The sequence below is a fragment of the Pleurodeles waltl genome, chromosome 7 (assembly GCF_031143425.1).
Source record: "Pleurodeles waltl isolate 20211129_DDA chromosome 7, aPleWal1.hap1.20221129, whole genome shotgun sequence".
NCBI lineage: Eukaryota > Metazoa > Chordata > Amphibia > Caudata > Salamandridae > Pleurodeles > Pleurodeles waltl.
This window is the reverse complement of record NC_090446.1, coordinates 394,087,172-394,104,274: the sequence shown is the minus strand read 5'-3', so window position 1 is coordinate 394,104,274 and position 17,103 is coordinate 394,087,172. Positions and strand designations below refer to the sequence as shown.

Genomic DNA, 17,103 nt, shown 5'->3' with positions numbered 1-17,103 from the left:
ACTAGCATCCAGTGCTTAATTTGAGCCGGTGGTTTCCAGTGCTCAGCACCGGCACTTAATTGCTAACACCAGCACATGAATGACAGCTTCCACATAGTGGCATTGTTTTTTATAATTTAATGATGAGAAGAATGACAGTTGTTTACTAATTCAATATACAACTAATAATTGCCACCCAGGTCCTTTTTACAACTTTGGAAGCCTCAAACAGTATGAATTGTCACACTTGTAGCAGTGTGATTGGTAGGAGTTGTGTAGGTACAGCTACTGGCAGCGCTGACAGTGACAATATGTGATGCAAGCTGCAGTGGCCTCCTGGCAAGGGCTCTGGCACTTATTTTTTTACAAATTAAGCACTGCTAGCATCACTCATTTTCACCCTCCCTCTACATTCTGAGAGATTGGAACTCAAAGAAACCATGGGGCAGTGAAATCCTTTAAAAACATCCACTGTAACCTCTCAGTACAGGAAAGAAGGTTACTTAGCACCCTCAAGCATGATCATGACATTGTAATTAAACCCACAGGCGAGGGTGGCGTTATTGTTATTATGGATCAGCAGCAATATTCATGCTGAAATCATATATCAAATATCTAATTGCAAACACTATTGTCCACTCTCTGGTAACCCAATACAGCAGTTCCAAACTGATATACAGAGAGTCACTCAAGCAGCATTGAAATTGGGCATTATTAACTAAAGGAAATACCTATTTGTTAAACACGTCCCTCTTGCACCTGTCATCTATACATTACCTAAAATATACAAGGATGTTAACAACCCCCGTGAATACCCATTGTTTTCGGTCATGGCTCTAATCTAGATCCCCTTAAAAATACAATGATTTCTTTGTTAAAGATTGTGTACCTCATACCCAAACTTTCATAATGGACAGCATGGATTTATTACAGATTCTAGAAAACATAGACTACGACATTGACAGCATTTAGATGGAACTTGATATTGAATCATTGCACACAAACATCCCAGAGTAAGATGCTTTATTGGTAATAGAGAAACTGCTTTATCCAAAACCAGCCAGTATGTACCCTCACCTCTGTTTTCATTGAATTGTTTGAAATACCCTCACAAATAACTTTCTTATTTAAAGACTCCTATTATCTGCAAAAAAGGAGTTTCCATGAACCCTTGCTTAGCTCTGAATTTTGCCATCCTATGTAGTGATGACTTAGAAGTATCTGTGTACTAACACCCAACAATCTACACATTGAAAACTTTACATTGATGGCATTTTCCTTATCTGGAGAGGAGGCAGAGACTCATTGACTACGTTTATTGACTGGCTCAGTCTTTCACAACTACACCCAACCTTAACCTTTGAGGCTAAAAGGGACAGCTCAATCTTCCTATCCAAAACCCACTGAGATTAACACTCTCCCCCTTAACTCACATAATCACCCTAGCAGTGGCGTAACAAATCATGAGGGGCCCTTGCAAAATATGCTGATGGGGCTCTGACAAACAGATCAGTAGGGGCCGAGGGACCCCCTAGTATGGGTAAGCCTAGTGGCCCCCAAGCACTGCAGGGTCTGCGGGGGCCTCTGTTACACCCCTGCACCTTTCGGATCTAAAAGATGGACTTCCCTATGGATAGCTTCTTCATATCCATAACAGCTGCACTAAATGTAGTGATTATTTCATAGAAGTGAATATTCTGTCACAAAAACTATGATAGTGTGTACCCTAAGCATCTTGCCTTGAGGGCACTCAAGTGAGCTTGGTACTAATGTAGGGACATATTATTTACCCTTCAAAAAAAAGACCTAACAGATGTATCCAATTCGTAACTACATTCAGTTTCCCAAGGAACCAAGGAAGTAGGATCAACAATAAACATTAGTACATCTTAAGATTCAAATAGTTGTTTATCTCACCCCCCCTTCTATTTTATAACAAAAGTGGCCATAATCTGCAGGACAACCTGGTATATGCTATGACGCATGAACCACAAAAAACTTGGGCAACTGGAGTATCATGACTTCCTGGGGTTTATCCCCAATGGGTGGACACTTCAAATATCAGAAATGTTAAGTATGCTTACAAGGTAAGAACACTAAGGACTTCAAATATGCTACTGTGACATACAAACTAAAACAGTTTAACAATTGTAATTCCACCAATTTTAATTAAGCAATCTGGTGTCTGTGTGGTCTTTTATATAGCGGTCAAACAACACAAAAGGTTAAAACATGCATTATTCAGCACAAGAGTTGAATCAGGTGCAAAATGGAGGATGCTCTTCTAGTAGCTCATTTCATGGCACACAATCACACAAAAATGGACTTGGTCTGGCAGGTTGTTGAACTGTTACACCTACCTCCAAGAGGAGGCAATCTGCCACAACTGTTGACAAAAAGTGACAACCATTGGATCTCAAGATGTGACACTGTTAGCATAGGTGTCAACACTTTGGATGAATGGAACAGTTGGGTCACGGCATAAAAAGTATCTGACTAAACTGATTTTGCCACTGCAAGTGTATGCAGAGCAGACTATACTGTAAGCCCTCTGTTATATGAATTTGTATAATACACAGCTCACTCAGGAGGATATCCAGGTTCTGAAGCAGAAGCTTTATGGGTTGAGCCTGATTTGGAGCTGGGTGAAGAGCCAGATCTTCAGTTTCACAAACTGAAGAGGAGGCTGTAATGTGCAGGGGCAGGTTCTTCCAGTCTTTAGGAGCGAGATAAGAGAAGGCACAACTAAAAGATCTGGTGCTGCGTATGTGAGGGGTGTGCATGTGTAGAAATCCAGCTGAGCCAAGATGTCTGGTAGGTTTGTGGACGTTTATGCAGCTGTTGAGGTACATGGGGCCAATGTTGTATAAGGCTTTGTATATGTGTGTGAGAAGTTTGAAGAATTCTTTTTGTGGACTGGGAGCCAGTAGAGTTTTTTGAGGTGCTGGGTGAGTGCGTGGTGAGAGGTCGAGGGTGAGCCTGCCACGTATGCTCTGGAGTCTTCTGGTCAGTTAAGCATTGATTCCAGCATAGCGTGTGTTGCCGTAGTCCAGTTTTCGGGTGATAAGGGCTTGGGTGATGGTTCTGTGACTATTGATGGGGAGCCATTTGAAGATCTTCTTGAGCATCTTGAGTGTGTGGAAGCAGAAAACAGGGACTGCGATCACTTGGCTGTTCATGGTTAGTTGCAGTTGGTTACTATTCCAAGGTTCTTCACATGGGTTGCCAGGAGGGGAGTGGGGCCGAGTTCGGCAAGCCACCAGGTGGAGTCCCAAAGTGAGGTGTCTTTGCCAAAGATTACAACTTCTCTATTGTCTGTATTGAGCTTGACACTGGTGTTTTTCAGCCATCTTGTGACTTTGTTCATGGTAGTGGAGAAATTGGTCTGGGTGTATGACATCTTGTCGGAAAGGGAGGGCATGAGCTGGGTGTCATTAGCACAGGATATAATGTTGATTCAGTGAGCAGGGATGATGCTGGTGAGTTGGGTCATGTAGGCATCGAACAGAATGCGACTGAGTGAAGATCCTTGTGGAACTCTGCAGATGAGGTTGATTGTGTGAGTGGTGAAGGGGGCCAGGCTGACTGACCTGGGTGCAGCCTGTCAGAGAGCAGAACATCCTGCAATGCGGGGGGCGTTAGGTGCCAGCTTTGTGCAGTTGTTGGATAAAGATGGCAATGGAGATGTGTAAAAGGCTGCAGAAAGATCCAGTCAGATGAGGGCACAGTGTCACCTCTGTCCATGACAATCCAATGTTGCCTGTGGCAGCAATGAGGTTGATTTCTGTACTGTGATTGAGTGGTGTTGAGGAGGTGGGTGTCAGTGAGATATGTTTATCATCTTTTCCATGGCTTTTGCCAAGGCAGGAGTACTGTGGAGGTGGAAGGGTTTGGTTGGGGCTTGAAGTTTGTGTAGATGCTGGTGCCTTGTTGCTGAATTAGATAGACAGCAGGTTTGAGAGGTCCTGAGAGGGTGTAATACTGGTGCTGCTTGCTGCCGAAGAGGTGAAGTCTTTCACTATGCAAAGATTTCTGTGGTGTGAGTGGTGCTACCTTTGACGCGGTTGGTGAGCATGAAGTGTTTGGTGGCTCTGATTCGCTGATGGTAGTGTCTGAGGATGGATTTGTAGGTGACTTCTGACTTTGTCCACATCTGCGTTAAACTTGCTTGCAGTGGCACTGGTGAGCCTGAGCTCTTCCGTGTACCAGCTTGCTTATGGTCTAATTGTCATGGCTTTGAGGAGAGCCAGGGTAATTCTCCACAATTGATGATCCAGGCATTGAAATTGCAGATAGATTCGGGGAGGTTGTTGTTATGTTGAGGCCGATGGTGTGGGAGTTCCGAATACCAGGGTATTTCTATTATTTTATTCCAGTAACATTGTGAAAATTCAGTGATTGCGCTTCTACAGCAAAGTAAGATGGGTATTTTGAAGTTGATGAGGGTGATCTGTGGGGGGCTTGTCTACTGTGATGTTGCTGAAGCTGGTGAAGGTGCAGTATAGTAGGTGTCTGGCAGCAGGTGTCGAATTTTCCATTCACTTGGTGAGTCCGAGGTTGGACAGGCCCTTGTGGAGGTTGGTTGTTATGGAATCAGTGAGGTCCTCCAGGTGGTATTTGAGGTTATCGAAGAAGATGAAGGCACTCCAGTTGAGGATCAGGGGGTCTACGGTCCCCACAATGATGTTGCCATAGTTGATGTTTTGTCCAGCAGGATGGTGAAACAGCAGTGATGAGGAGTTTGAAAGTGAAGTGTTCCATGTTGGCAGTGGTGCTTTCCGAGGTGCTGGAGCATTGCATGTTTTTTGCAAATAGTTGTTTTGCCCCCAGGTCCATTTGTCCTGTCCTGTTTTATGATCTGAAGGTGATGCACTAAAAGATGGACAACATGATTTTCCAATATTTTATTCGGAAAAGGAACACATGAGATAGGATTAAAGTTCTGGACTCTGAAGAATCTTCCATACGTTTTTTGAGATAGGTGTGGCAATGGCTGCTTTAAAGAAAGTAAGAATGTCTCTTGATCTCAGGCATAAATGTATTAATGTGCTCAGCAAGGAAGTAATCCAGTGGGGAACATCTTTAAAATAGAGCGAGGACATGGCTCAAGAGGAGAGGCTGACATTGAAACCTACACTAAGGGAACCAATTTGTCCTTTAAAATTAAAGGTAACTTATCAAATACTAATAGATATGGACCAGCTTTAGAGAATGACGGAGAGAAAAGATTTTCATCAATTTTTTTCCTAATATTGAAGAAGTGGTACAACTAATAGTGAAAAGTTGGTCACATAATTCCTGAGAGGGAATCACTCCAAGCAGAATTGCTGATGAATTTACTTTCAGAATCCATGATTGAAGTAGACTTGGGGTTCACATCATTACATTTTCAGTTAAGAACCCTTTTTTGTGTTGTTAAGAGTTAAGTGGTTATAATATGATACTTAGGATCAGGTGGTGAGACTGAAACCTTAAAATATTTTCATCTAAAAAGAGCACCCTTTATTCAATAACGTATTATGACCTGTAGCCTTTGTTCTGAAGTATATGTGTACTTTACTGTTACATCACGAATAAGGAAGCACCTTGTGATTCAAATAAATGGTCATGGCATCATTTGACATGTTTTGGTCTGGCCTGATGAGAGAATGAGTCATCTTTATGGTATACATTTTTTCTAGAATTCGCTGATACAGTCTGAGACCAGCTAACTCAATGTGAAGGCTGGGGTAACTATGGGAAGCTCTATTCAGCAGATAGGTGCACCTCAGGGTGATAGATGCCAACTGTCACCAACATAATTCGAATTCCTTTATCATAGCAGAAGGCACCTCTGCAAAAATAACAAATGCAGTTTCCTTGAATGTCCAAAAGTATGTATTTATTTATTTCATTATTATTATTATTATTAGTAGTAGTAGTAGTAGTGACAGTTGTAATAGCATTAGTAGTACAAGCAGTTCTGCCAAACATCATTCCTTTTCAGGTTTAGTCAAAAATCATTTTTTTGAATTACAACTTCTTGTACGTTATTATCATACAGCAATACAATATTTACAACAAACTGACAAATTCTTGGTGGGGATGAAGTCACAGGAGTCTTTTAAAAGGGAAGACACAATGATGGGCTTCCATGACAAACAGCTCGGATTGGTTCAAAATAAAAACAGCCAAAGAAAAAACGTCCAACACGTGCTTCGCTACTCCCTATCACTTTTTCAAGGCTGTGAAAACACCATAAATATAATCAAATCACAAACTGGTTTTACCAATCAAATACTAAACATACCTCAAGCACATCATTTTTTTAAATATAGTAAGATGTATTTGACCATAAAGAAACGTCAATATAAGCATCATGAAAAAAGAAAAAAGAATTCATACCTTTTAAAATAATCTAGCATATACCTGAATCAGTTCTTAGTATTCAATGTTTCTCATAAATATACTTCACGCTTTCAGTATCCTATTGCATATATATATATAAATCGTATTTAGAGTTTTAAAAAATTCACACATAAAGATCTCCATTTATAATCTGGCTACTATTTATATTACTGGGAAGAGAAGAGTTATCTCCATTTATAATCTGGCTACTATTTATATTACTGGGAAGAGAAGAGTTATTAAATATTCAAACTACAATAGAAGTTCTTATTCAATCGCAAATTTCCTACACAAGGATTTTTACCTCCAGGTCATTTGGAAAACAAAACTGCATTTTGTACTCCCAAATTCACTGCACTTCACATATCTCTGATGCTTCATGTCTAAGTACCTGGATATCAGTGATATATCATGAATACAGATAAAAACAAATAATGTATTTGTACTTATGAATAGCATATGTTGAGTGAGGAATTAATGCATATTAAATGTGAATTGTGTGTGATGAAAATCCTTTTCATCAGTCTACAGGTAACAGGCTAAAACGACAAGTGGCAATGGTAACTTCTTGATACATATTACCTTATGCCACTTGAAATATGTTCTCATTGTTCTCTACTGCAGTTAACTCTAAAAGGCATAGATAAATCTGTCTCTGACCACAACCTGGTGACACCATTTGGAGCTAGGCCTGCCGTCTGTGGCATCTAATGGCTGTTCACACAAAGACCAGAATGGAAGAGAAGAACCTAAATGGTTGCACAAGGAGGGCATTTCCTTTGAAGTATATTGTGCTGAACGGATGTGCCAGGGGTGGACCTGGGAGGCATGGAAGTGTTCCCATTATATTATACAGACCTCATGCTTCTATTAAAGGAAGTGTATCAGTTTGTTGAAAAACTAGACTGGGAGGCCTGCAAAATATATTATGATTAGCTGGAATTTCCTCACTAGTCAGCATTTAAGATACCTTGCCTGCTTGAGCGCTTGGAAAAGTTATCTCCTGCAGACTCACAGTGCTGAAGAGAGTAAAGGTTCTGACAGAAGCGTCTACTTGCTCATGTGGAATTTCCTTACTCCACAACTAGGGAAAGCGATTTGAAGTTTTTAGAGCCAGTCCTGCCTGAAAATTTGAGGACAGAGCATCCCGAAATACGAAATTTCAAATAGATTGAACTTAAAAAAATTACTTTTACGAGACTTAGACATCTGACATGCCTGAAGTCATGATCAGTGTATTGTGAATCGAGGGCTATGCTTGGCTAGATCGCCATAAAGTATCAAACTTCAATAAGCACCTCTTTGAGGAGATGGTACCTGGTCAGTGGTTTGCAACCGGAATTGCGGTCATAACCCATTGATACATTGAATACAAAACCACAATTTGGAAGGAACACCACTTTCATACCCCTTCCAAATTTCAATTTGCTATGGTTTCAGAATAAAAATAGAACATTCATTTGAATTTGCTAAAATGGAATACCATTGGAGGACTGATGTTTTTGACGTGGTATGCTCTCTGCCTAGAATGATTTTCACTCACTGTTTCAATTACACTGTACAGACCTACATCATTTAACCAATATTATATAGAAAACTGCCATTTGCTACTACAAAACCAAACGCAATCTTGTTACATTGTTCACATGACACCACTAAAAATAGTGAAAATATTATGTATTTAACTACATAATTCCAACTGACGTTCATTTAAACTATTAAAAGCAATAAAGATTAAAAAGAGCGGTAATGGGGGTTTTGGTACATTTTTTTAATGTTTTATAAAGTCTCAAAAAGAGTGAAATGCTGAAATTGAGGTGTTAAATTAGTGCTCTGAAATTACCAAAGGGCAACATCCTATCTCTCCAAACAGCCGAATCATTAAGTGCACAAATATAGACACAACGAATCTTTGGTATATTGAGTCATATTGTATTTAGTTTTAAAGGCGCGTTAAAGTAATATTTGTTATTGTGCGTTTATATTGCAAGGAGTTATTTAGGCCCTGGCAGAAGGCCCACTGAGGCCTCTGACGCAGTTAGGGCAAAAGAGCCCGCCCTACCCACCCTGTGGCAGATCACTCGCCCTAGTTAGAAAGAAACACCAGTCTGGTGATATATTTATGATGAAGGTTCCTAATTCGATATGGTGGTGCGACTTTACTCAGAAATGAATGTCAAGGGGGCCATCTTTTCATCTTAGCCCGCTCAGATGTTTTCCCGGAAACAAAGCTTCAGAGCAGTTGATTGTAGAGTATCATGTGTGAGCAAGCGAGGTTAGTGACACAGAGGATGAATAGTCATGTTATGCTTGAAGACGTGCTTTGGAAGTCCCGTTTTGACTTGATATTTTGAATTTCAGGGTGAAACATCAGTGGAGAATGACACCACAGAACCTGAATGGAATGAGCAGATCAGTTTCATTGAAATGTTTCCTCCTCTTGCCAGAAAAATAAAGGTTCAGGTTCTTGACGATGCCAACATTGGTGATGTTGCATTGGCTACTCATTTCATTGATCTAGAGAAAATATCAGATCCTGGTCGAAACGGTAAGACACAGTAAAGTAAATCAGTAAATCACCATTTTGCTTAAATAACACAAGAATATATTATGTAATGGAATTGATCTTCCTAGCTGAAGGAAGTTTCATCTTGGACCCATACAGTTGTACTGGTAGCCTACCCAAGTACACGAGGACATGTACACAATATTCCTAAAAGTAAGCCTGACGTAAACTCTACTGAGACAAGTCTCATATGACTAGAATTAGAGAGTGTGCAACAGTTAATGTGGCCTAACAAGGAGTGCTACTGTTTTGACATGGTCCTGGTTGTGATTTATAGAACCATACCCTCTAATAAAGACATGACCCACTACATTCTGGTAATTGTTGATGTCTAAAATGCTTCTTGGTTTGGTACTTGGATAGCTACAGAATCTGGCTTTAATGTCAACAAGTGTGTACAAGTGTGTACCATTCTGGCCAATGCAATAATATTAAATTGGTGCCAACGTTAACCAGCCCTCCAAATTATTTCTTGGTGATGGCCTTATCTCACCCCTGAAGCTCCAGTCTGACCGAAGTTACTCTGCAGCTAGTTTACCACTGCATTACAGCAGCATTACTTAGAAGTTTTCTGGTAATTGTAAGGATTAGCTAGAGGGAGAGGCTCCAGCGTGGTGAATTCTAACCAGCCCTTGCAAACGCTATGTCTTTTCTTTTTTGACTGCTTCATCTTGATCCAGAGTATCCTCCTGTAAAGAAAACCATGGTGGGAAAAGAGGAAGGTCTCTGAATTAGAGATATTGTCTATCAAGGATAAGGTTTGTGGCATTACTGATGTCATTATGGCATGCAAAGTATTTCCTAGATTGCTGAGGCCTTTGCATGGTCCCAGTTTAGTCACTGGTAATCTTCATGACATGACACTCAGTCCAGCCTCTTTTTGCGGGCTCCTTATTTAGTGAGGATGCACCCGCAAGGAAACAGACAGAATCACAGCAAAAGTAACTTTTTTTCTAAAACATTCCCACCAAAACGAGTGCTATAACTAAACACACCCATATCCTGCTATTCTCCTGTATTGGCCAGCTAAGCAGCCAATTATATGAAACCTCTTATACATATCCCAGCAGGGAAAGGTAGGGCCAAGGACTGGGGCAAAGAGTAGTTAGGCTCTGACTCAGTATAATGAATCACGGTGTGTGTCTGATGGACTATGCTGTGTGTAACATACATCTGCCATTGCACCCCTTATGTTCAACCCATGGACAGTTCCTCAAAATGTGGGAAGAAGCTGTTCTGTCTGAAATAATCCTCCCCATGTCCAGTAGGTGTAGCAGACGTCCCACTGGCAAATCAAAGATGAATAGAAAATGCTACCACCTGACTTATGTGAAAGTCCAGATGGGAGTGAACCCTAGGGGAGGAACTAAGAGTTAACCCAGTTGTAAGGAAATGCAACTAAAGCTCAAAACATAATAGTACTGCAACTGTCCCTGACACCATGCCCTGGAGATGGCTGCCAGAAACAGCATCTTGGAATATCGGAATCTGACAATCAAACTATCCTTATCCCCTGTATATCACCCAAAGAGTTTGGTTACTTTCTGCTGCCAATCTCTATAGGTGAAATATACAGGATCTGCAGATTTATCATGGAACGTGTAAATTCAGATGATTCTAGCAACTCTGCTAGCAGCCCCGTCTGGAATTCAGTGACTTTGTAATCAGTCCCTAAATATGTTTCAGTGATTCAAAACAATGATTCCTGGGCAAAAAATGAATTAAGCTAATTTTTAGTTTTTGCTTTTACAAATTGATGATGTTATTGTTGTGGGCACTAAGGGAAGAGACTCAGATTAACCAGCACCATGACCCGGGGACAGAGTGTGAGGCTTTGTGTTTAAATAAAATAAGAAATGTATAGGGTGTGTAGAGGATGGGAACAAAAAGTTAACGCAAGAACAAAACATTAAATGAGAAAAAAAATTACAATGACGCCCCACGCTGGGGGACAGAACTTCCGAGGTGTCAAGGTCATTAGTTGTTTATTTTTCATAAAGAAACTCCCACTTTGAGAATTTGCTTTTGAAAAAAAAAAACGTTTCCTGAGTGACATCCTGAAACATGGTGTCACTCGGCAACCTTTCAGTGTCTCCAGAGGAGCTGCCATGGCTTTGGCTCCTGTGAAGTCAGAGAAATCTCTGCGGGGTCATCTGCTATACTTAATTATTTAGCATAGGCTCCACCTACATCATTATCTCCTTTCTACACGAAAACATGTGGACAGGAGAGATAGGCAATTTCATTAACAAGACACAAAACTCTGGAAAAGTGCTAAGGTGTTGAATGTAATAATCTAACGACTGTGGTCAATGGCCCTAACCTAACCAGAGAACTAGACAACATGCTACAAACATATTTTCTAACGTAGCATATGTATGAGGATGGTATGAGATTTTGAAGAGATCTAACGTAACTAATTGGCATGAAAAACAAGTTGTATAATGTAACAAACTGATGGATTTAAAAAGTATGCATCATGGAACAAGGTGCACACCGTAAAGTGCAATCGCAATGGAGCAGATTATGGAGTAGCAGGCATGATGTTAAAAGCGTGCAGTGGCAGCTCCTCCGTTAGGGCAGAGGAGCGTCGCCCCCCACCAGCAGCAGAAGCTGCAAAACCTTTAACAAACGAAATGATAATAAACCATGTTCATTATCATTTCGTTTGTTACAGGAGTGGGGCCACGGGGGTGACGAGCAGTGAAGAGTGTGCACTGTGCACTCCCCTCAGTGTGCATGTACGTTCGGCCGGCCATCTCGGGCCAGCCAAACACACATTTTGATTTTTTTAATTACATTTTATCCGCTCCCATCCCCACCCCCCCACCCTGCGCACCGCTCCCACCTGCCCCTTGTGAGCGAAGCGAGCTGTGACTGAAAGCATGAAATAGGTCTTGATGATGTCTTGATGACTTTTGTAGCATGCATCTTACAAATAAATAAATACATGAAATCTAGGAAATATTCATAACAGCATGATCTTTTCACTGCAGCTGGATTTAATCCAACATTTGGGCCTGCCTGGGTAAACCTTTATGGCTCCCCTCAGAACTACACATTGAGAGATGTGCACCGCGATCTCAACGAAGGCCTTGGGCAAGGCATATTTTATCGTGGCCGCATATTGATGTCGATATCAGTGGAAATCTTCAATAATAATTCCATGGCAGAGAAGAAACCACCAATGGCATTGAAGCATGCCCTCGGCAAACTCAAAATTAAGAAGAAAAGTAAAAAAGCCAAAGAGAAAGTCAAAGGTAAAGAGAAGACCCAGAGCAAAGAGCAGGTAGAAAATGTTGAGTCTCAGGAACAGCCAAGCGAAGTTACAGTAGAAGTTGAAGACATACTTCCCCTACCAGAGGTGAGACATATTTTTCTAGCTCAAGTCATACCCCTGTCATGTTTTCCTCCTTGTAGACTGTGCTTTTTACATTCCATCAGCTAAGAGGTGTATTGAGCACAGCAATGTGAATTATGGTGTGCATTGCGCTTTGCACACCACCGCTGGCAGATTTAAAGGCTGTTTTTTTGCTATGTGTGGGCTGAACTATAACTGATCTTCAACCGTGTTTTTAATCGGTGAATGTCATGTTTTTATGATGTAGATTCATCAAACAGCACCAAAATTATTGATGAATGAAACTCTTATTGCTCCCATTTATTTTGGCCCTTCCCTTTATGAATCAGCTGTAACTTGGCATAACAAACAGAATGCTGAACCTGCTAAATGGCTGCATATTGTGTGCAAAGTCATCAAATGATGCAAGATTTGTTAGCAGATGGACAGTTCTGACTCACTTGAAATCTGAATGCCCCCCCATCCCGTCTTTCATCGACCTACATGAAAATGAGAGCATAAAAAATGCTTGGCCTTTGCCAAATTTCATGCAGATCCCGCAAATAGAGTTAAAGGTATTAGTAAATAAAATAATTTTGGATCTACTTTAAAAACCCCCACCATTCGATGTTCACAAAACTGCAAATCCCTGCATCGGGTGTAACTTGGTAACTGCCTCCCGCATTCGATGCAGATTCATAAAACAGTTCCAAACGTATTGGCAAACTAAACTTTCATTCACTCCACTATTAACTTTGTACTCCGCTGTTGGATTGGCACAAAACTTGACATATAAATAAAAAACAGATTCTTAAAATCACAATCAAAACAAAATTGTGTGCAGATTCACCACACAGTCCCAACGTTCTTAACAAATGAACACTTTTTTTTCCACTCCGTTTTTAACTGGATCCCCTTGATGGATCAGCACTAATTTGAAAATACCAAGAGTAATCTCAACATGCTAAGTATATGCCACATTTCATGCATGCTCATTGCCAAAATTATAAGCAAATCATTAAACGGCCTGTCAACTGGCAAGGTAAACCAAAATGTTAACCCATTCAAACGCACTGGACACCTTCTCCAAACACTAATATTCCTAAAACTAATGAACAGATTTACACCAAACAAATCACACTTTGAAAGAAAATCTCTTCTTTCATGCTGTTTTCTGTAAGTCTGTTTAGCCCTAAGAGCTGTAGGCATCAGCAGAACTTTCTCTGAAATCTAGAATGGGATAACACTAATTATATCACACCCTCCATTAACTTTTTACCACTGCACAGATGTCCACAAAACATAGCTTGTCAATGCTTAGCTGAGTAACATTGTAACCTGCCAAATGTTGTGCAAATCTGAACATACCCTCTGCACAAGTAAGCCCCCCTAGGTAGCCAAGAATTGTGCAAAAGATTACGCTCATTAGCAGGAGCGGCTCTTTTGCTATTGTGAAGGAGCGTGTCCCCACTAGCTAAAACCCAGCAGCTGAAAAATAAAAAAATATTTTACTATCATTTTATTTTTCAGCTGTTGGCTTAGCCAGTATGTGCAGAGAAGAGCAGGCCTAGGCCATGGGAGGGGGGAGGAGGAGTGAAGTGAGTGCATTAAGTGCGCATGTCAGTTTGGCAGGGCATCTTAGGCCGGCCAAACTGACATGCGCACTTAGGTTTCTCCAACCTGTCTATTTTGCACAGCTGGGCTGGAGAAACTGCACAGACTCCAATGCACTGTCTGAGCAGGAAACCAAGCTGCTCAGACCAATTCTGACACTGCTGTCATGCTAGGTATAGGTAAGAGAGCAGTGCCAGAATTGCGCAGAGAGTCTGTGCTGGTGTCTCAGCGACTGCTGGGATACCATCAGAGAAGAGTGCGGTGGCCAGCGGTGTCAGGACAGGTAAGTTTATTTATTTAATATTATTGTTATAATTTATTTTTTAATTATTATTTTACTGTCTCCCTGCCCACCCGCCCCTCCCCTTGAGATTTGTGGCAGCCTTCGCAGCTCATTAGTAGCATAGAAGCTGTAGAAAATGTCCTCTAGATGTAGCTCACTAAGGGCCATATGTACGAACACATTTTCCCATAGACACAGAATGGGTAAAACCCTTTGCTACATCTGGCCCTAAATACCTTCAGTGTCAGAAGTGTATTACAAACTTTGACACTCATTGGATTATGTCACCAGTGATGCCATCTATGATGTCATTTGAGCTGTCATCACTGATATAGGCAATGATGTTATTGAGCATGTCAGCAGTGATGTAATATTTGAGGTTGTTTATTTGTTGCCACATCAGATACAATTCCATTAGAAATTTAGAGTTAGCCCAGTAAACTATAACTGGTGAATTTCCAGTTTTTAAAGCTTAAAATGGTATTTTGTAACTGACACATTCACCTAACTACAACATAACTTTAACCCCTTTGCTACCAGGCATTTTCCCCCTCAGGTGCCAGGCCTTTTTTTTTGGCTATTTGGGGCAGTTCGCGCTTAGGCTCTCATAACATTTTACCCACATAATCTACCCACGCCAAATTTGCATCCTTTTTTTTCCAACATCCTAGTGATTCTAGAGGTATCCAGAGTTTGTGGGTTTCCTTGGGGGAGACCAAGACATTAGCCAAAATACAGCAAAAATGTTGTTTTAAAAAAAATAATGGGAAAAAGGGCTGCAGAAGAAAGCTTGTAGTCTTTTCCCTGAAAATGGCTTCAACAAATGGTTTGTGGTGCTAAAATCATCATCCTCCCAGCTTTCAGGAACAGGCAGACTTGAATCAGAAAACCACATTTTTCCACACAATTTTGGCATTTTACTGGGATAGACCCCATTTTTACTACTTTTTGTGCATTCACCCTCCTTCCAGTAGTGCCAGAAATTGGAGTGAAACCGGTGCTGGATCCCGGACAGCTAAACATCTCTGAAAAGTAAATACAATTCTGAATTCAGCAAGGTGTCATTTGCGTAGATCCTTCAAGGTTTCCCTACAGAAAGTAATAGCTAAAATAAAAATATTGAAATTGAGGTAAAAAAAAGAGCGATTTCTGTCCACATTTTCTTCTATACATTTTTCCAGCTACGGCAGATTTTTTAAAGCAATATACTGTTAAGTCTGCTGGACTCTTCTGGTTGCGTGGATATATAGGGCTTGTAGGTTCATCAAGAACCCTAGGTACCCAGAGCCAATAAAGGAGCTGCACCTTGCAATGGGTTTTCATTGTATACCGGGTATACAGCAATTCATTTGGTGAAATATAAGGAGTGAAAAATAGGTATCAACTAAACCTTTGTATTTCCAAAATGAGCACAAGATAAGGTATTGAGAAGCAGTGGTTATTTACACATCTCTGAATTCCGGGGTCCCCATACTAGCATGTGAATTACCAAGCATTTCTCAAATAGACGTCTTTTTTACACACTGTCTTACATTTGGAAGGAAAAAATGTAGAGAAAGACAAGAGGCAATAACACGTGTACTTCTATTATGTGTTCCCCCAAGTCTCCTTATAGAAATGGTACCCTCACTTGCGTGGGTAGGCCTAATGTCAGCGACAGGAAACGCAGCATGGACACATCACATCAGCCGGCACCTAGGGAAACCTACCAAACCTGTGCATTTTTTAAAACTAGACACCTATGGGAATCCACGATGGGGTGACTTGTGGGGCTCTCACCAGGTTCTGTTACCCAGAATCCTTTGCAAACCTTAAAACTTGACAAAAAAACACTTTTCCCTCACATTTCGGTGATAGAAAGTCCTGTAATCTGAGAGGAGCCAAACATTTCCTTCCACCCAGCATTCCCCCAAGTCTCCTGATAAAAATGGTACCTCGCTTGTGTGGTTAGGCCTAGTGCCCACCACAGAAAATGCCCCAAAACACAACGTGGACACATCACATTTTCCCAAAGAAAACTGACCTGTTTTTTGCAAAGTGCCTACCTGTGGGTTTAGTATAGCATCTAGCTCAGCCTACACCAAGGGAAACCTAGCAAACCTATACATTTTTTAACATTAGACACCTACGGGAATTCAGGATGGGGTGACTTGTGGGGCTCTCACCAGGTTCTGTTACCCAGAATCCTTTGCAAACCCTAAAATATGACAAAAAAAACTTTTTCCTCACAATTCGGTGATAGAAAGTTCTGGAATCTGAGAGGAGGCAAAAATGTCCTTCCACCCAGCATTCCCCCAAGTCTCCTGATAAAAATGGTACCTCACTTGTGTGGGTAGGCCTAGTGCCCGCAGCAGGGAATGCCCCAAAATGCAACGTGGACACATCACATTTTCCTACAGAACACTGACCTGTTTTTTGCAAAATACCTAGCTGTGGATTTTGGTCGCTAACTTAGCGGGCGCCTAGGAAAACCTACCAAACCTGTGCATTTTTTTAAAATAGACACCTAGGGGAACCCAGGATGGGGTTCCTTGTGGCGCTCTCACAAAGTTCTGTTACCCAGAATCCTTTGCAAACCTCAAAATCTGGCACATTTCAGTCATAGAAAGATCTGGAGTCTGAGAGGAGCCACAAATTTCCTTCCATCCCGCATTCCCCCAAGTCTCCCGATTGAAATGGTACCTCACTTGTGTGGGTAGGCCTAGTGCCAGCGACAGGAAATGCCCCAAAACACTATGTGGACACATCAAAATTATCAATTACAAAACAACCTGTTTTTGCGTCCTGGGCTCAGCCTCCATCTAGTGAAACATACCAAACCCAAACATTTCTGAAAGCTAGACACCCAAGGGTGGCAGGGAGGTATGACTTGTGTGGAACCCCCAGTGTTTTCTTACCCAGAATCCTGAGTAAACCTCAAACTTAGCTAAAAAT

General features: G+C 41.1%; 1 protein-coding gene across 2 annotated transcripts in view; it reads left to right on the top strand.

Annotated features, from left to right (window-relative positions):
- LOC138304105 (fer-1-like protein 4) overlaps positions 1 to 17,103 on the top strand; it is a 1,042,026-nt gene that overhangs the window by 454,966 nt on the left and 569,957 nt on the right. For both annotated transcript variants that reach the window (XM_069243852.1, XM_069243853.1), the window contains 2 exons: positions 8,728 to 8,914; positions 11,929 to 12,296. In XM_069243852.1, coding sequence (XP_069099953.1) covers positions 8,728 to 8,914; positions 11,929 to 12,296 — 555 coding nt within the window. The remainder of the gene's footprint in view (positions 1 to 8,727; positions 8,915 to 11,928; positions 12,297 to 17,103) is intronic.